The 20,954-nt window shown below is 39.3% G+C and overlaps 3 protein-coding genes across 3 annotated transcripts; 1 reads left to right on the top strand and 2 right to left on the bottom strand.

Annotated features, from left to right (window-relative positions):
• Window positions 1–703: 703 nt before the first annotated feature.
• Window positions 704–4,716, top strand: LOC117596540 (tripartite motif-containing protein 16-like; the record flags this gene model as incomplete). The annotated part of the gene is made up of 6 exons (XM_053231719.1): window positions 704–1,045; window positions 1,192–1,287; window positions 1,839–2,072; window positions 2,473–2,623; window positions 2,726–2,785; window positions 3,587–4,716. Coding segments are annotated over 6 exons (1,419 nt in total), but the record flags the coding sequence as incomplete, so codon positions are not given.
• Window positions 4,717–7,086: 2,370 nt separating this feature from the next.
• Window positions 7,087–14,991, bottom strand: LOC128317847 (E3 ubiquitin/ISG15 ligase TRIM25-like). Its single transcript, XM_053231705.1, has 6 exons — window positions 14,339–14,991; window positions 12,631–12,726; window positions 12,271–12,504; window positions 11,486–11,657; window positions 11,195–11,248; window positions 7,087–8,093 (listed from the first exon to the last, which is right to left on the bottom strand). Exons 1-6 carry the CDS (start codon window positions 14,930–14,932, stop codon window positions 7,546–7,548), a joined length of 1,698 nt encoding a protein of 565 aa, XP_053087680.1. The 5' UTR covers window positions 14,933–14,991; the 3' UTR covers window positions 7,087–7,545.
• A 3,608-nt stretch (window positions 14,992–18,599) lies between these two features.
• Window positions 18,600–20,182, bottom strand: LOC128317858 (tripartite motif-containing protein 16-like). The gene has a single exon (XM_053231722.1). The coding sequence runs from the start codon at window positions 19,681–19,683 to the stop codon at window positions 18,961–18,963; it is 723 nt and encodes a 240-aa protein (XP_053087697.1). The 5' UTR covers window positions 19,684–20,182; the 3' UTR covers window positions 18,600–18,960.
• Window positions 20,183–20,954: the final 772 nt, after the last annotated feature.

Below are 20,954 nucleotides of genomic sequence, written 5' to 3'. Positions count from 1 at the left end.
TTTTCACCAGCAGAGGGCGGAAGTGGGCAGTAGGGTGAAGTTTGGTTTCTTTTTTAAGTCGCATTCTGTGGCTTGTAACTTTCTCTCTGAGTGATCATTTTCCATGTAAATATAGCCGAAATCACAGCACAGCCGATGTCTTTAACTTGTGTGTGTGGTGATTTTGTCAGACGACGTGGCGGTTATAAAATCAGGATTTTAGCAGCGCAGAGCAGCAGCTTGGAAATGGCTTGGAAGTGACTGCTGGTTAACATGTAGTCTTAATGAGCCGCGTTTCACTCACTATTTCAGACTCGTTCCGCTGTCTGACAACAGAAACAGAAAAATGGGTCAATGTGAACAGCTTTACTGGGAATTCGGCTTTATTAAAATACAGTATGTGAGCACAGAGAGAAGGAGAGAAGCAAACAGATGTAAAGGGCTAACACCAGGCAGAATGCAAACACGACGCCATGACGTCACGGACACGCTAATCAGCGCATGACGTCACATTTAGCGACTTTTCGAGCAGGCTTTAGCTACTTTCCATTGAAAGCAGTTGGCAGCAGTGCACTGAGGAGAGCCATTATCTGTCTCTAAACGCTTTTGAATGTATTTTTCAGGTGAGTTTGTGTAAATTGTGGCACCTTTTAGTGAGTGTGTGCTGTTAAAATCACTGCAGCGTCGAATGTTTGTGTGTATTTGATGTGTATGTTTCCAGTAAGAGAGATTAGCTGCTTCTCCTGCTCACTGTTCCACTGGGCCTGGAGATGTGGAGTGTGATTTCTGCACTGAGAGAAAACACAAAGCCGTCAAGTCCTGTCTGATTTGTCTGACCTCCTTTTGTGAACCTCATCTGAAAGCTCAGCATGAAGTTCCAGCTTTGAAAAGGCACAAGCTGGAAAAAGCCACGACGCAGCTACAGGAGAAGATCTGCTCACAGCACCACAAGCTGCTGGAGATCTACTGTCATACTGACCAAAGCTCCGTCTGTTATTTGTGTACGATGGATGAACACAAAGCTCACAACATCATCTCAGGTGTGTCAGAAAGAACCGAGAAACAGGTGAGAACTAGCAAGTGGTCATTTTGTTGGTAATCGGCGTTATCTGTACACTAAAAGTCACAGTTTACTTGAAGTACCATTAATGTACACTTATTGAGATTATACTTAATATAATGCTGAGGACGATTGTTTTTATTTTCTCACAGCATGAGCTAGAGGAGGAGCAGATGAAATCCCAGCAGAGAATCCAGGAGAAGCAGAAGAAGGTGCAGGAGCTGAAACAGGCTGTGAACATTATAAAGGTGAGTAGTGAGTAGAGCAGATTCACCCACGCCTCAACTCTTTACCTCAGCAATAAATAAATAATAATAATGTTAGTCCTGTCTGTATTTAGTCATTTAGAAAGGCTATTTAGAAAGGAACTCGACACGTTTCGAGGACATTGACTTGTTATGAGGACCTCGATGCAGGACATTGATTTGTTTCCTTTAATATTGTTTAATTGTCTCCAAACTCCAGAGTAGTTGGGGTTCTGGTCTAGTGATTATAGCCAGCTTTTGCTGAGGTAATTGCTGATACTCCTTTCTATGTTAAAAAAAAAATGTTTACATAGAAAGCTGGAGCTTTTTCACAGAAGGTAATGTAGGATCAGTCTATGGTGGCCGAGTGATACCTAGTCTTGGAGTCTTTTATTGGTTTGGGTGGTTTGGCTCTCTTTAACTGTTGACTGATGTAGTAACACGTAATTACAATATATAAGTATTAATACATAATGTAACTAGGAAGTTAACTATGACAATGAATGTTATTTGAGCTTTAAAATTAAACTCTGTGTGTGTGTGTCTCCTAACAGCTCAGTGCACAGACAGCAGTGGAGGACAGTGAGAGGATCTTTACTGAGCTGATCAGCTCCATGGAGAAAAAGCGCTCTGAGGTGACGGAGCTGATCAGAGCTCAGGAGAAGGCTGAACTGAGTCGAGCTGAACGACTCCTGGAGCAACTGGAGCAGGAGATTGCTGATCTTCAGAGGAGAGTCACTGAGCTGGAGCAGCTTTCACACACACATGATCACATCCATTTCCTCCAGGTAACACTCACTGTCTGATCTACAGAGAGAGCTCTGTACGCCTCTTTCCACCCTGCAGCCAGCTGCACCAGATGTGCGTAAGGTTGATCTCAAGTCAGTCCTAAATCATACGTTGTGAGGCAGCAGTAGTACCCACTCCACCACTGTGCTGCCCATGTACCTTACTAATAATCTCAATTTGATTTATGATGAAGAAGCTTTCTATGCTAGCTGATATAAAATAATGTTCCATTCAAACTAGATTGTGACAGAGCTTAAGTTTGACTGTTGCGACTGGCTTCTAGTCTCCAGGCCTGGAGTTTACGAAAATAACGAATGTACTTGTCTTAGATCACAAGTGTGTCATGTCTAATTTAATCTGTGATTGTTTATTCCTATTACCCTCCTTTTTACTGTGTAGAGTTTCCAGTCTGTCTCTTCTGGACATAAGGACTCATCAAGCATCCACGTTAATCCACGTCTCTCATTCGACGGTGTGAGGAAGTATCTCTCAGACCTGAAAAAGCGACTGGAGGAATTCTGCACTGAGGAATTGAAAATCTCTCCACATGGTGAGTAAACACGTGCTGACAAAAATATTTATTGTTTGTGTCTTTTTTTTTTTTTCCAAAAGGCCAATTGTGTTTCATTATTTTATTCTGTTGTTTCCACAGGTTCTGCAGTTCAGATGATGTCACCCTCAGAGCCAAAGAGCAGGCAAGATTTTTTGAAATGTATGTCTCTCTCTCTCACACACACACACACACACACACACACAACCAATTATATCTGTTCAACACATACGCTTGGTTAATCCACTTCTAGCAATTTTCTTCTGTCTTTTGTAGTTTGGCTTTTGTTAATTCTAATTAGAAATGGTAGTATCTATGTATATATAGCTTTTAAAGCTAACTAGTTCAACACAAATTAAACAATGCACTAATCAGTGTGAAAATTGGCTGTTTGTTTTACGTGCTCAGCTTCATACTAGCTTCATTCTCAGATTGTAGCAAAGCAAACTAACTCTACTAGCTACATACACTCGCTAGAGGCATAAACAATCTCTGCTACTTCCTTCCAAGCTTTATTTTTCTTCATAATGTCTCTATGCATGTTTAATGAGAGGTAAAATTTGACAGGGAAAGATGAAGCTAAGTTTTTCTAAAGTTTGGGTGCATCAAACTGTAAATGGGAACTAATTACAGGTAAGAACTAAAGTAATGAGAGGTAACTGAAGAAACACTGAACCACATACACGCCATAGGACTGGACAGAGGAATCATTCAAGCCATCATTTGGATTTGTTGCTTTGCTGCGTCATGCCAACTTTATACCTGAGATGAAATGTCACTTGTCGCTGAAATCATGGCTCCTTGTTGCACACATACGTAGAAACTCAATGATCATTTGTCGCTTTGTCACTTGCTAGTGTGAACATAGGTTTAGGTAAGAAATAGTATAAATAGGTTGGTGTCTCACTTAAGTAATAAATGTATTTTTTTAATTATACCTTACATTCTTCTCATTTATTTCAGATTTCTGTTCTCTGACTCTGGACCCCAACACAGTAAATCAGCACCTCATTCTGAGTGACAACAACAGAGTGCTGAGACACAGCTGGAGAGACCAGGAGTACTCTGATCATCCGGAGCGGTTTGACTACCACTGGCAGGTGTTGTGTGAGGAGAGTATGCTTGGACGCCATTACTGGGAGGTGGAGTGGATGCGAGATGACGATGTGGAAATATCCGTCTCGTACAGAGAGATCTGCAGGAAAGGATGGCGCGACGAGTGCAAGTTTGGACGCAACGATCGGTCCTGGTGTCTGCGCTGTTCTTCCACGTCTCTCTGTTTCTATCACAACAACATTCAGACCGAGATCCAAGGGCCATCATCCTCCAGAATAGGAGTGTATGTGGATCACAGTGCAGGAACTCTGTCCTTCTACAGCGTCTCTGACACGATGAAGCTCCTCCACAGAGTCCACACCACATTCACTCAGCCTCTATACGCTGGGTTTGGGATCTACTTGTTAGATGACGAAATAACTGTGAGGTTGTGTGATCCTTAGTAATGTGTGTAGTGCAGTAAGATGTGTCCCAGTTTCTCACAACTATATATATACTGTTAAATTGACTTGTTAATCTCTGACACTTGTAGGAATACAAATATAAGAGTTAGTGTTTTCCAATATGTGTACAGCATCAACTAAATGATTATGCTGAGCAAAGTTTCTAGTAGGAGGTTTCTGCCAGTTCCTGTTCTCTTTAGTGCGAGTCAAACGAGCATAGTAACTGAGGCTACCACCTTTTGTCTGTGATGGCTCTTGGTGCCTCTGCCCCATTCTTTGCATTGGTGGCCATTGTTCATGATCATCAATACCTGAGGTGTGGACTTTTCTTTATCTCTATGATAATGAAGTGTGTGAGTGGTTTAGTTATGCTGATTGGATTAGAGCTGGTGAAACTGCAGAGTCTGGGGAGGGTTCCTATAACTCTGTACTTCTTTTCCATGTTTTGTTTAAAGTTGTCACCTGAGTGCTTTTGTCTTCACCTCTAAGGACTGACCCTTAAAATGTGTATAAAACTACAACAGATCTCTTGTTTAGACTTGATGACTGCAGAGTGAAACAGCACATTCTCAATAAAGAATCCTGCTGAAGATATACCCGAGTCTCCTGGTCTTCACTTCTGAGTTTCCAACACACCCCAACTTTGATTTTGGCTCTGTGTAGAAGCATCAGTTACACTATTATACACAACATGTACAAATAAAAATGGAAATGAGTTTTTTTTAACACTGCTGTGTGGAAATTAAACTGTTTTAGATTTGTTACATAACGTAGCGCATGTGCTCTAATATAAAAGCTCTAAACTTTTATCTTTCTAAGTGCAGACTCGGCACCGGCATCAGCAGAAACACGACGAGCAAGTAGATTACGGTTCTCTCCATCTTTACTGCTGAGATCTCTGACGTTCTCTCCTATACATCAATGTCCTTAAATAACCCCAGCTTTACCTGGACATTCTCTCTGCTTACTAAACACAATCTACGCTCAGGTCAATCATTAAACCCAGACTTGTGAGATATGGGAATTTAATCTTCCAGAGCAGGAATTTCCGAAAAAAGGAGGAGAGAAGGAGAAAATATTACAAGTGACTGTTCATGGTGTCGCTACATTTCTATTCTGATAAAGTTCAATAACTTGGTGCAATCATAAATGGTTATGACATTTTATATTTATAAGTGAACTATGTTCATGATTCTGTTGAAAATGATACAGAAGTTGTTTGATACCTGATAATAACATAAAGTAATAATATTTCAGAAAATTAAAATGTTTCTCTTTGCTCCAGTCAGACTGCAAAGTTTATAAAACTAATCTTGTAGCTGCAATTTTACAATTACTGTAATCCTGTAGCTACCAACTTACAAGTAATGCTTCATTTAAAAATATTATTCAATTCAATTAAGAAAATAAATATAAAACAAAACTCGAAACTAAATTTTCTAATTCTTTGTCATTTTTTTAGCATCTTTCTTCTGTAGCATCTTTGTTTCTATTTAGATAATTCACATAATACAGACATAAGACTTTTACAGATAATAAAAACAAACGCTATACTGTGTGAACAATGGACATATGGACAAAGCAAGAGACAGAAATGTTTTTGGATTGTTTGCACGTGTCATTTTAAAACACAAAGGCGCTATGACACCAGTGTGTATTTGGTGGCTTTGTGGTAAAAGCCTTGCCTTAGGCCCATGAGCTTGCTAGTTCAAGTGCAGCTCATTGCTGTACTCAGTTTTTTGGGTGGAGAAATGGCGCTAAAAGGGCAGGTTTTTGTGCTGTCTACAAGTCTGTGCAGTTTACTTAGTTATATGACTGTCACTTATAGGAAGGTGAAAAGGACTATAAAACAGGTCCTTAGTGTGAGATCCTGTGGCTCATGTGGATGAGTGTCACCTCTGGGTTAAGAGGTTGCTGGTTCAAACCCCAGCCAGGACTCCAGGATGTGAACATAGAGGCTTAAGGGGTCAATGGCAGGCAGAAGGTGTGGGATGCCCAGGGGGTGGCAGGGCAATATCTGGGCACTTGCCCTACCCAGGGTTGGGGGTAGAAGGGGTTATGATGCAGGGAGGAAGAGTGTTAACTTAGTTTTACATAATAGGGGGAGCACTGTGAAAACTAAGTTACCACACCCTCTCCAAGCCACCTGAACCCACACCTACCCAGCCCAATCCCTGGTGGGGGAGCTGCCCAGATATTACCATCACACCCTCTAGACCACCTGCACCTTTCCCTCTGTCTGCCACTGATTCCTTTACCATCTATGTTTACATCCTGGAGTCCTGGCTGGGGTTTGAACCAGCAACCTCTTAACCCAGAGGTGACACTCATCCACATGAGCCACAGGATCTCACACAAGTGAACTCTTATAGTCCTTTTCACCTTCATATTAGTCACTGTCGTATAAGTTCATATAAGTAAAGTGCATAGACTTGAACCAGTTACATCACACACCATCTTGGGTTAATATTTTTACAACACAAAAGCCTGACCTAATATTTTCCATCTAACACACCAAGTAGAGACAAAAGCTGACTTCAAACCAGCACCTACTGAGTCCAGAGACAAGGTGTTTACCACAAAGCCACCAAATCCCCTCGCAAACACAGTGGTGTCATAGCGCCTTTGTGCTTCAAAATGACACCCTCCAAAAAAAAAAAAATATATGTAGAACATAATATTGTGGGTATATATATTTGCCTCCTGCTTTAGTAACATCCTTAGTTTTACATTCTGTTCAAGCCTCATGTACAGTAATGGCCTAACGGAAAAGATGAACGGAACAGTGCAGAGGTGCAATTATTATTATTATTATTATTGATGTGGGAAACTAAGACAAAATATTGTTTTAACAGAATACATGTGTTACACGTAATTAGAATTTTTTTATGGTTTACAAGGAACCTGATGAGTGAAAACTCAGGGCCCTGGAGAAACTGGCAAACAATAAACCCAACACATGGATCAGTATCAGATTAGAAAATGAGATTTATTTATGTATAATTCTTATTACTTCTATTATTACAAATACACATCATATATACTTTATATAAGCTATTATTTAAAATAAAAATAATATTAAGATCAACAACAACAACAACAACAATAATAATAGTTAATATTATTTTAATAATATATTTTATACATGTAGCACCCCCTGCCCTCCTAGGATTTACTTCTCCTAAGTTCTGTTAGGGTGGAGCCCCGGGTTCAGGTAATGTGTCTCTCAATGAAAATATTAAAGTCATTACTCCCCTTTCATTTTTAACATTTCCTTTTTAATTATTGTAAAATGACTAATCCATTTTAATGAATACATTTAAATGAGTGTGTTTTTGTGCAGATGGATTGTGTGCTAGTCAGACAGATGACTGAGCAACAATGTGGCAATGTGCAGGAATTTTACATAAAACACTACACACTTTATTTTGGATCACACAATCTCACAGATGTAGAACCAAATAAACAGTAGATCCTAAACCCAGCGTATAGAGGCTGAGTGAATGTGGTGTGGACTCTGTGGAGGAGCTTCATCGTGTCAGAGACGCTGTAGAAGGACAGAGTTCCTGCACTGTGATCCACATACACTCCTATTCTGGAGGATGATGGAACTCTGAGTTTAGTCTCAATGTTGTTGTGATAGAAACAAAGAGAAGAAGAAGAAGAAGAAGAAGAACACTCCAGACTCCAGGACTGATTGTTGCGTCCAAACTTGCACTCATCACCCCGTCCTTTCCTGCTGATGTCTTTATATGAGACTGATATGAACACATCATCACTGCTCCTCTCCACCTCCCAGTAACAGCGTCCACACACACTCTCCTTACACAACACCTGCCAGATAGAGTCAAATCTCTCTGGATGATCGGAGTACTGCTGCTCTCTCTCACTGTATCTCACCGCTCTGTTGTTCTCAGACAGAATGAGTTTACGATGTGCCGTGTTGGGATCCAGAGTGAGATAACAGAAATCTGAAATAAAAGAGAAAAACAAACTGAACATGGCATGTTTTAATAAAAGTGTAAGCGCTAAGCATATAGCCAATGCAATAATTTGCTTTTTAAATATTTAACCGGATTTTTTGCCATCCTTTTACAAATACAAAGAAGCGTACCCGGAAGTGCTAATGGACTACATTTCCCATGAGGAGGTCACCTCCGCCATTACTAATTTACATTTTAGAAAGAGCCAATGTGAGTTTAACAGAAGACGAACGTGACATACAAGGTAAGCGTGTTATTTTTTTTTGCAGCTTTGTTATTAGTTTCTGGTTACAAAAATAAGAATTCTTCTTCTTCTTTCGGCTTTTTCCTTCAGGGGTCGCCACAGCGAATCATCACTCTCCACCTATCTCTATCTTCTGCATCCTCAACACTTGCACCCACTAGCTTCATATCCTCATTTATTACCTCCATATACCTCCTCTTTGGCCTTCCTCTTTGCCTCCTGCCTGGCAGCTCCATGCCCAACATTCTCCTACCAGTATACTCACTCTCCCTCCTCTGAACATGTCCAAACCATCTTAATCTGGCCTCCCTAACTTTGTCCCCCAAACGTCCAACATGAGCTGTTCCCCTGATGTACTCGTTCCTAATCATGTCCAACTTTGTCACTCCCAAAGAGAACCTCAACATCTTCAGCCCTGCTACCTCTAGCTCTGACTCCTGTCACAGCGACACTGTCTCTAAACCATACAGCATGGCCGGTCTCACCACTGTCTTGTATACCTTCCCCTTGATTCTCACTGATATTTTTCTATCACACAGAACTCCCGACACCTTTCTCCACCCATTCCAACCTGCCTGCACTCGCTTCTTTACCTCTTTCCCACACTCTCCATTACTCTGGACTGTTGACCCCAAGTACTTAAACTCCTGTACCTTCTTCACCTCTTCACCCTGTAATCTTACTGTTCCACTTCCCTCCCTTTCATTCACACACATGTACTCAGTCTTACTACGACTGACTTTCATTCCTCTTCTCTCCAGCGCAAACCTCAACCTCTCCAGGTTTTCCTCCACCTGCTCCCTGCTCTCACTACAGAATTAAATAAGAAACGTGTGCAGAAAGTTTGAGAAGTTAGTGTAGCAGCTGGCTGGATAACTGTGGTGCACTAATACTGTCCTCCTAATGAGAGGAAATGCACAGTCAGATTATCAAAGTGTTCTAGTAATGGAAGGAAGGTTTGATTAGAGGAAAATAAATGCTTTTTATCTGTGTAGCAGAAGATGGTGATGCAGTACAGCATACAGTCAATACCACTGACAGAGCATGTGTGTTTGAAGCTAAACACATAAACCCCTCTACAGGTAAGACTGTGCCTTATAGCATTTCTAATTTCATTACCTCATGTTGGTGCATGAGAACAGTAATGACATCAATAACTCCACATGACGTATTGTTGCTCTTTCCTGGATGCTCTCTCTGCATTTAGTAAAGACAGCTGAGTCTGACAGCAGCCATATCTAATGCAGTGAGATCAGTGTAGTGGCGCAGTGACAAAGTTAGAGTGATGCTTACTGATTCACATGAGTCACATGACCAGTCCCGGGATGGAAACCTGGTGCTTCTTGCACCCTGTGCATCTTTTCAACATGCGGCACAAAGACCTTTTTTTTTTTTTTTTTTGGTAATCACTACTGTGCTAGAGGTTCTTTACACTCACCGTCCACTTTAATAGGAACACCTGTACACCTGCTCATTTATGCAGTTATCCAAACAGCCAATCATGTGGCAGCAGCATAATGCATAAAATCATGCAGATCCAGGTCAAGAGCTTCAGTTAATGTTCACATCAAACATCAGAATCAGGAAAAACTCAGTGTTTTTATTTTTCACACCATTATGTGTAAACTCTACAGACTGTTGTGTGTGAAAATACCAGGAGATCAGCAGTTTCTGAAATACTCACACCAGCCCATCTGGCACCAACAACCATGCCACGGTTAAAGTCACAGAGATCACACTTTTTCTTCATGCTGATGCATCACCAAATCATGATATATTTCTTTAAAATAATCTCTGTGTCACTTTGTTTGTACATTAGCCTCGTAGCTCCAGTACCAAACTAAAGAAGCAAATGTCAGATACTATACATAATATAATGTATGATTGACTACCTTTGGAGTAAAGAGAACTTTGTGTACATTTGATTATACAAACCCTTATTAATTAATAATGATTAATGATTAATTGTTTTATTATTTATGTTTAACTTGTATGTAGCACCTTGGTCCTGCGAGACACGACATTTATCGTTCCACTATATGTCCACACATGTAGCAGAATGACAATAAAGCTCGACTTGACTTGAATGAATGAGCATTTGGGTTTTGTAATGCACAGCTTTAAAAAGTCAGTATAGTTTGCAATATGGCAAGTAAAAGGAAAAGAAATTGTCAATTTTGGTATTTCTAATATAGCACAATTTATCATTTTTTTGATGTTTTTGAGAACATTAAAAGTGTCAGAGTTATTAATTCCATTTGCTATCATCTACCAACAAACTACAATGAATAGAAAATGTAATGCAGAAACATCCAAAATAATAATAAAAGCTGTTGTATGCCTACAGTTGCTTATAATTTAAATAAAATACAAAAAATCTGTTTAACATGCCTGTTTCTAAGGTAAGAATTGTGTTTGCAGGTTAAAATGATGTCTGTTTCTGCTTTTATATGCATACCTGCTGTAACATTTGCTATTCAGTAAGCCAGTAAAAGTTGTTTAGAAGGTAAACATCATTCTGGATTAATAATTTTGTTAGCATCAATGGAAACAATATTGTTTCTTATTACATAAAGTGCTTTTGGTCCCCACAAGTACCGAAAACAGCTGGTGTGTGTGAGGGTGGACCTCACATATAATAAATACTGGAAATAGGTCCTACAAGTGACCACTGTGTTAGGCCAGAACTTTATGTCGGATTGGGAATTTGCAATGAGATTATGATTTACTGATATTTTCTTTTTGGCCGCACCTGATTTTTTTCAAGTCTGTTGGACCTTTGGAAAGGGGGGTCCCCACAAGGTATAAATACAGGTATAGGTGTGAGTGTGTGTTTTAGACGTACATTTCAGAAAATCTTCTCTGCTCTCTGGTAGTAAAATGATCTGAACTGCTGCAGCTGTGGAAAGAAAAATGGAAATGAAGACAAAAAGCATCATCAGGTTGCGTAAAAGACGGAAACAGTTTAAAGTGATACAGTCAGTTTATTCGTTTTAAATCAGTATTTTAGTTAAAAGTGTCAGGTAAGTAAACTGTCTGCAAAAAGAACGCAGGAGCTTTGCTAAGAAATAACACTTCACAGAGCGAGTAACGACGTCCATCATTGTGTTTCTCCAGCAGGAACAGCTCCTCTTACCATGTGGAGGGATTTTGTTGAATTCCTCCTCATAGAATTCCTCGAGTCTCTTCTTCAGATCTGAGAGAGAATTTCTCACTCCATCAAATGAGAGATGTTGATGGACAGTGATGCTGGATGTGTGAAAATCTGATCTTTTAAGTGTGGGAGACTGACGTCCAGAAGCTAAAGCCTACAGAAAGCAAATTAAATTTAAAACAGCATGTGTAAGCAAGGTTTTCCTGCAGTTACATTTATACAAAAGAAAAAGGATTTTGTAGCACACTGTTGCGTCTGTCAGTTTCAGTGCTTTAGCAGAATTCATGATTTTTAAAAAAAATTCATGTTTACATCCATCATTGTTCTGTCACTACATTACCCAGCATGCATTACACAAATACATCATATAATCATTATGACTCTTCCTTATGATCTATCAGTTTTTAATGTCGTAGCCATAGATTTAGGAAAACAGTAGATACATTAGTCAGTGTTGGGGCTACTGTGATCCTTCATTGCTCAACTGTCACGATAAACACATCAGACAAATGAAGTCATAGCTATTCGATCTCAAATCCACAAACTAATATTACTGAACTTAGCTAAGAACTGAAGCCGAGTTAAAGAGAAGCTAAACAGCACTAAACAATAACAAACAGTAATAAACTGTGAAGTCACCTGATCTCAGGATAACACCAGACACACTTGTGATGTCAGACAGGGACATTTATTGTTGCTTTAACGAGAAGTGTTTTAGAGAGTGTGTGAGGAACAGCTGGCTCTGTAAATCAGACAGTGAGTGTTACCTGGAGGAAATGGATGTGATCGTGTGTGTGTGAAAGCTGCTCCAGATCAGTGACTCTCCTCTGAAGATCAGCAATCTCCTGCTCCAGTTGCTCCAGGAGTCGTTCAGCTCGACTCAGTTCAGCCTTCTCCTGAGCTCTGATCAGCTCCGTCACCTCTGAGCGCTTTTTCTCCATGGAGCTGATCAGCTCAGTGAAGATAATCTCACTGTCCTCCACTGCTGTCTGTGCAGTGAACTGTTAGGAGACAAACACAATATTTAAAGCTCATCTATTATTCCCTCTCTTACTGGGACTCTAAAAGACTCATTGTCCATGTTGTGTGTGTTTCTAGGAGCAGCTCTGTCTCTGCTCACTGCTCACCTTTATAGTGCTCACAGCCTGTTTCAGCTCCTGCACCTTCTTCTGCTTCTCCTGGATTCTCTGCTGGGATTTCATCTGCTCTTCCTTTAACTCATTCTGAAGACACATCAATTATTTTCAGCTCTTTATAAAGTACATTCATCTTTATTAGTTCCCACATCACAATACCTAATCACCTGGCAGCACAGTGTTGTAGAATTTCTATATGGTTACTGCATTTTGTAGTGTTACTAGCTAGAAATAACTTCCATGCTGCTTATGGTGAGTGGCAAAATAAAGAGTAAAAATTGAGTATTTGGCTGGTGGAAAAGGCCAGACTGATTACCAAAACAACTGCTGCTAAATTCAGTTTAATTCAAATTTATCTGCATTGTGCTTTTAACAGTAAAAATTGTCACAAACAAGCTTAACTCTGAGTGATACTAATGAAGTCCATAAAAATCATATACATTGGTATACAGTAAATTCTCAGTTATGTTTTTACAGTAAACATTCTGTAGATTTCATGTCATGGGTTTTTTGTTATGACAGGATTCTCTGTTCTCTGAGTCCAGTTAGCTGGCAGATGGAAGATTAGCCCAGTGTATGAATGCTAGATGTGGGTGAACTCTGTAGATTCTTGTATGTGACATGGATAGGAGTTGGGGCAGAGGAGTGAAAAAAAAAAAAAAAAAGGAAAAACTGGATGAAGGTGTGATGTCTTGGATGCCTGCCAGAGAGAATCTGAAGTCCTGAGGAATTCAAGATCATGTTCAGCTCCTGTCTTCAGTCTCCTCAGTGTTCTGCAGCTGTGTCATGTTTAGGACATGTTTAAGTACTGATTTGAGCCTGTTTCAGTGCCCAGTCATGCTCACATCTTATGTGAAGTAACTCACATGTTTTGTAATTTTTTTTCTTTTTGCTTTATTTTTGCTACAGTATATCATAAAAAGTGTGTACACACCCGACCATCACACCCATATGTGGTTCTTCCCCAAATTGTTACACAAAGTTTGAAGCACACAATTGTATAGAATGTCTTTGTATTCTGTAGCATTACAATTTCCCTTCACTAGAACTAAGAGGCCCAAACCTGTTCCAGCATGACAATGCCCCTGTGCACAAAGGGAGCTCCATGAAGACATGGTGTGTTGAGGTTGGAGTGGAAGAACTCGAGTGTCCTGCACAGAGCCCTGACCTCAACCCCACTGAACACCTTTGGGATGAACTGGAACACGGACTGCACCCCAGACCTCCTCACCCAACATCAGCGCCTGACCTCACTAAAGCTCTTGTATCTGAATAAACACAAATCCCCACAGCCACACTCCAAAATCTAGTGGAAAGCCTTCCCAGAAGAGTGGAGCTTACTGTAACAGTTTTATTTATGTTTGCTGTACCTCAATTCATTCATTCTCTCTCTCTCTCTCTCTCTCTCCCCCCTCTGTGTGTGTGTGTGTGTTCACCTGCCTCGCACTGTCATAGTTTGGTGTTTGCTAAAATGTTCACTAGCTGATCTGACCAGATTACAATGATCACTGAGGATAAATTTAAATCTGTTAACCAGAATACATACAATTTTAATGAGCTTTTACACAATCCTTCTGATTGATACACAAATTGAAATTAAAGTTTAAATCATATAACTGAATTAAGCACCTGTTTCTAGAAGGAAAACAGGAAAGTATCATTAAAATTATTTAAATTTGGAAAGCTTTCTCATTCTCACCTCTTTCTCAGCTCTTTCTGCTGTGGCTGTGACGGTGTCGTGACCTTTGTGATTATCCGTCATACACAAATAACAGATGCAGGTTTGATCAGTACGACAGTAGATCTCAATCAGCTTGTTATGTTGAGAGCAGATCTTCTCTTGTAGTTTTGCAGAAGCTTTAATTAATGTGTGTTTTTTCAAAGCAGGATGTTCTAGATGTGAGTTAAGATGAATTTCACAGTAAGAAGCCAGACACATCAGACAGGACTTGACAACTTTGCATTTTCTCCCGGTACAGAAATCACACTCCACATCTCCAGGTCCAGCGTAACAGTGAGCAGGAGAAGCAGCTTGGAGTTCAGTCTTCTTCTTCAGTTTCTCCACCACTTCAGCCAGCATGTTGTTTCTGCGTAGAACAGGCCTTGGAGTGAAAGTGTCTCTGCACTGAGGACAGCTGTAGACACCCTTCTGATCCTCCTGATCCCAGCAGCCATTAATACACACCTTACAGAAACTGTGACCACAGGGGAGAGTCACCGGATCCTTCAGGAGATCCAGACAGACTGGACAGCTGAACTGGTCCTGATCTACTGAAATACTGGCCTCAGCCATTTTCCTGCAAAAAAAACAACAAAAAAATAACACTGAGGCAAAGAGAGAGAGAGAGAGAGAGAGAGAGAGAGAGAGAGAGAGAGAGAGAGAGAGAGAGACTCAGAGAACAGTTTTTTTTTACTTTGAATGAACTTTGAGCTTCTGTTTTTATAGTGTGACGGAGAGAGTGGGTGGAGCTTTAAATAAGGAGAGTGTAGATAACCTCCATGACTGTAATGGTGTAATGTGATATACCTATTAAAGTTGTTAATGTGACATCAGGAGTTTTTGTGTTTTCTAATAGATCAAATAAAGAGAGTGTCATGGTTACACTGAAGCCGGTGCATGACTACGATTCCCATCAGTGACTGCACCTCACTGGTCATGTCACATGACTGCTTGCACCTGTTTCACATTTTGGGATTAATCAGCACTAGTATAAGAGTCACGCCTTGCACAGCACTTGTCTAGCATTTGTCTTTTGTTGTCATGTTGTGCTTCCTTGTCTGTGTATGTCTTTACCTCAAAACCATAATTCATGTTTTGGTGTATAAGTTTGTGCTGTCTGTATCATTTGTTTGTCATTAAAATAGAAATCTACACTTGCATCCACCTCCTCTATATAATCCTGACAGAGAGAAGATTAAACACTTCTTCAGTAGTCATGTTAGTGTGAGAACAGCATTATATGTTAACAGCTTTTTCCAGTCCTGTGTGAATATAAAAAAGATTTATCAAATGTTGTCAAACTTGCACTAAGACTTGTCCTGGAATAAAAGGATTTTAATGTATGACTGTGATGTTGGGCCTCTTCACTCAGGTCATAAACCATTGTCTTGTCTCCTACTAGGACCATCACCTCATTCTTGACAGATACTTCCTCATTCTCTCCATTCCACCTCAACCTCCATTCACTTCATACCATCCTGCAGTTCCTCTCTTCGTCCATTGCTGCTCCCGCCTTCCTCTGAACCAGACAGCACCTCTCTTTTACTTAACAGAAATTATTAATCATATTTCTGTTTCTGTGTAGACTATTATACACTCTATCCGATTTGTTGCTTCAGTCAGTTATAAGAATTAAAATGTAATTTCAGATGTATTCATCTGATTTTTTAAAAAATGTCAATTAAAATTGACTTTTGTCTTCACTCAGTGTTAATCAGGTCAGAAAGGTAAGAAAATATTTAACCAGCCAACACTCATCATACAGGCTTTTTATCAGTTTATAGCGGCACATGATGATGTTAATTTTTAACACTGTACAACAGGTCATCTCTGTGTGATATGTGAACACATTTCTGCACAACCATCTGTATATACTGTTTATGTTATACATATGTTGTATATATTATTCCCTGCCATTTTTGCACACCTGTTTTTTGCTCATCTTTTCTTTAATATTTATTACTTTTACTCTTGTTGATGTTGTACACAACTTTATATAATATTTTCAGTGTGTTTTTTGTAGATCTGCAATTCTGCTTTTAATTTTATTGTTATTCTTTATGCTGCTGTAACATGATTTCCCCAGCAGGATCAATAAAGTCTATCTATCTATCTATCTATCTATCTAATGCTCAGCAGAACAAGAGTGAAACTTTAACTGTAGTTAATAATCCACACAGCTCATAATGCATAAACAGCTGTGATTAAGAAATTTACCCTTACCCACACAAGTAACTCAATCCTTTAAACTTTGAGATTTCTGTGAATCCAACAGCTTTCAGTCTTTTACATGTGAACTGTATTTTATACATACTAGAGTGAGTTAAAGGAGGATCAGAGGAAACAGGGGTGGCTTGTATTAGTGGGGTATCAATTCGATCATAACGGCCAACTGCCACTTCACGCTGAGGTAAAGGAAAGCAAAAATGTATATTTTGTTCGTCACTTTAATATAGTGGTTTTCATGTGTGATGTTAATTATCATTATAGAGTTGTAATGTTTTATATTTTGAAGTTTTTATAACGTTCCTGCTTCACTGTTGTGTAATTTATCGTCCTGTTTGCGCGCGTGAGCTAAAGCAGCAGCTAACTCTGAGGTAAATATTAGAACCGTTTTAAATATTTAAATTGGCAACTTGAACACGACAAACTTAACATTTATAACTTTATAAGTTAATTATTTTCTAAACGTTAAGAGACTAAGGTCATTTCGAGTGGAAATGAGCCACAAAACTAGTTAATTTTGATTAACCGCAGTGCGAGGGGAAAAAATGTAGCCGTTCCCGTAAAACGAAGGCTTTAAGACCAAGCAGAAGCCTCTGCCTGCTCGTTGCTTCGGCAGTGGGCGGAAGTGATGCGTAAGCGGCAATCCCATTGGCTAGCGCTCACCGTCTGCGGTTTGAATTCAGCAAATAAGTTCGGGCGAAGCAGCGACCTGATTAATATTAATGAGCCCAACAGCCTATAAGACATTAGCGTGACAGACACTGAGCAGCTGACAATATGTACTCTAAAAAGAGAAGTCCTCTTTGACAGTTGTAAGTTAATGTTTATAAATAGATGAAAATATTTTACACTGTAGTAACTTTGAGTGTGTTTTTAATCTCAGACCTCATTATTGTTAGTCTTTTTTTCACAGAAACCTGCCAATAATTCTCTAAGTTCTGCATTTCATTCATGTTGGAATAGACCTGTATGACTTACTTTCTTCTGTGGAACCCAAACTGTGTGATCCTGAAGATTTGTGCCGCCTCCTTCCCATGTCATTTCAGGGAGCTTTGGAGCTTCACAAGGATGCAAAAGTATCATAAAAGTTTTATTTAAAAAAAAAAAAAAAAAAAGTGTATCAGTGAATAACAACTTAAAATTCATTCTGTTTCTCACACAGAGCTATTATATGACTTCAGAAGACTTGGAATATATGCAAACTGTGACAAACTGGTTATAAATAATAATCATTTTGAGATGGTGCTTATTTTAATCAACAAATGCCATGATTTTCTTGCCCCAGTATTTTACATTTGTTATTTTTGTCTTTCAGGTGCATTTCCAAAAAAAACCTTCAAAACAAGAGCATGAAAGAAACAAACTAGAACAAGTGCCACTAATAACTAGAATTTACACTGTCTGAAATTTGGGAAATATTTAAAACTGAAAAGATAGAATGAAATAGAAGATAGAGAAATGAAATAGAATGAGAGAGTCTGGGTGTTTGGCCTCCGAAAATGCTTCTTGCAGCTTTAATTATTATTATTATTATTATTATTATTATTATTATTATTATTATTATTATTGATGTTGTTGTTGGAAACAAATACAAAATATTGTTTTAACAGAATACACATAATTAGAATTTTTTTTTTTTTTTTTTTTTTTTTTTATGGCTTACAAGTAACCTGATGTGTGAAAACTCAGGGCCCTGAAGAAACTGCTGAACAATAAACCCAACACATGGATCAGTATCTGGATTAGAAAATGATATTTATTTATGTATAATTGTTATTACTTATATTATTATTATTATTAGTAGTAGTAGTAGTATGAATACAGATCATATATATATATCATATATAAACTATTATTTAATATTTAAATAGTATTACTAAGATCAACAATAACAATAGTTAATATTATTTTAATAATATATTTTATACATAAATAAGAACCACAATGGTAAAAGACACAAAACAGAATTAAAATCCTCAGTCCCAATAAACACACAGGAGCATGTGGGTGGAGTACACATCGTTTAATTAACAATCACAATCAAAAAACACAAACAGAAAAGACAGAAGCTGCAATCTTGAACATTTACTGAACAGTGACCTCTAGTCACAGATTTCTCTGCGTCACCGATTTCAGCACAACTCGCGCGTTGCACTTCTCACTCCTCCATCCTTTTCTTCTGAAATTCTACTAGTTTCTTGTCTGACAGTTCATTTTTAACATTTCCTTTTTAATTATTGTAAAATTACTAATCTGTTTTAATGAATACATTTAAATGAGTGTGTTTTTGTGCAGATGGATTGTGTGCTAGTGAGACAGATGACTGAGCAACAATGTGGCAATGTGCAGGAATTTTACATAAAACACTACACACTTTATTTTGGATCACACAGTCTCACAGTTAGATCTTCATCTAACAAATAGATCCTGAACCCAGCGTATAGAGGCTGAGTGAATGTGGTGTGGACTCTGTGGAGGAGCTTCATCGTGTCAGAGACGCTGTAGAAGGACAGAGTTCCTGCACTGTGATCCACATACACTCCTATTCTGGAGGATGATGGAACTCTGAGATCAGTCTCAATGTTGTTGTGATAGAAACAGAGAGAAGAAGAAGAAGAAGAACACCACAGACTCCAGGACTGATTGTTGTATCCAAACCCACACTCATTACCCTCTCCTTTCCTGCCGATGTCTTTATATGAGACTGATATGAACACACCAGCACCGCTCCGCTCCACCTCCCAGTAACAGCGTCCACACACACTCTCCTTACACAGCACCTGAAGCCAGTAATCAAATCTCTCTGGATGATCAGAGTACTGCTGCTTTCTCTCACTGCGTCTCACCGCTCTGTTCTTCTCAGAGAGAATGAGGTTACGATGTGCCGTGTTGGGATCCAGAGTCAGATAACAGAAATCTGAAATAAAAGAGAAAAACAAACTGAACATGGCATGTTTTATTAAAAGTGTAAGCGCTAAGTGTATAGCCAATATAATAATTTGCTTTTTAATATTTAACCGGAGAGTTGTAGTTTTTCGCCATCCTTTTATCAATACAAAGAAGCGTACCCAGAAGAGCAAATGGACTACATTTCCCATGAGGAGGGCACCTCCGCCATTATTAATTTACATTTTAGAAAGAGCCAATGTGAGTTTAACAGAAGACGAATGCAGCATACAAGGTAAGTGTATTGTTTTTTGCAGCTTTGTTATTTGTTTCTGGTTACAAAAATAAGAATTAAAAAGAAATATTATGGAAACGTGTGCATAAATTTTGAGAAATTAGTGTATCAGCTCACTGGATAACTGTGGTGCACTAATACTGTCCTAATGAGAGGAAATGCACAGTCAGATTATCAAAGTGTTCTCCTAGTAATCCTAACACTCAGCTAGACACACCTTACACCATGACCATCATGTCTGAAAAGTACTGTTTCATTTATTATTATTATTATTATTTAGGGCAAGTAATCTAGCCATGGGGGTCACCGTCCATTGACTTCTGTGCCGGTCCCAAGCCTGGATAAATTGAGAGGGTTGCGTCAGGAAGGGCATCTGGTGTAAATCATTGCCAAATTTAATAATGCGAATCGTCAGTACTCTGAATTTCATACCGGATCAGTCGAGGCCCGGGTTAACAGCGACCACCATCGGCCCCGGTGACCTACAGGGCGCCGGTGGAAATTGGGCTACTGTTGGCCAAAGCAGTAGAGGAGGGAGGAGAGGAAAGGTAAGAGTGTAGGACTGAGAATAGGAACTCTGAATGTTGGTACTATGACAGGGAAAGGTAGAGAGATGGCTGATATGATGGAGAGAAGGAAGGTGGATATACTATGTGTCCACTAGACCAGGTGGAAGGGTAGCAAGGCTCGTAGTATAGGAGCAGGATTCAAGCTGTTTTATCATGGTGTGGATAGTAAGAGAAATGGGGTAGGTGTGGTCTTGAAGGAGGAGTTTGGGAGGAATGTTCTGGAGGTGAAGAGAGTGTCAGACAGGGTGATGAGTCTAAAGTTAGAGATTGATGTTGAGGGGTGATGTTGAATGTTGTTAGTGGTTATGCCCCACAGGTAGGTTGTGAGTTAGAGGAGAAAGAGAGATTCTGGAGTGAATTAGATTAAGGTGATAGAGAGTATTCCCACGGGTGAGAGAGTGGTGATTTTAATGGACAGATTTTAATGGACATGTTGGTGAGGGGAACACGAGTGATGAGGAGGTGATGGGCAAGTTTGGACTTAAGGAAAGGAACCTTGAAGGACAGATGGTAGTGTACTTTGCTAAGAGGATGGACATGGCTGTGGTTAACACTTATTTTCAGAAGAGGGAGGAGCATAGAGTGACTTACAAGAGTGGTGGTAGGAGCACACAGGTAG

Source organism: Pangasianodon hypophthalmus, chromosome 30, assembly GCF_027358585.1.
Source record: "Pangasianodon hypophthalmus isolate fPanHyp1 chromosome 30, fPanHyp1.pri, whole genome shotgun sequence".
Taxonomy (NCBI): domain Eukaryota; kingdom Metazoa; phylum Chordata; class Actinopteri; order Siluriformes; family Pangasiidae; genus Pangasianodon; species Pangasianodon hypophthalmus.
This window is presented reverse-complemented; position numbering and strand designations above follow the sequence as displayed.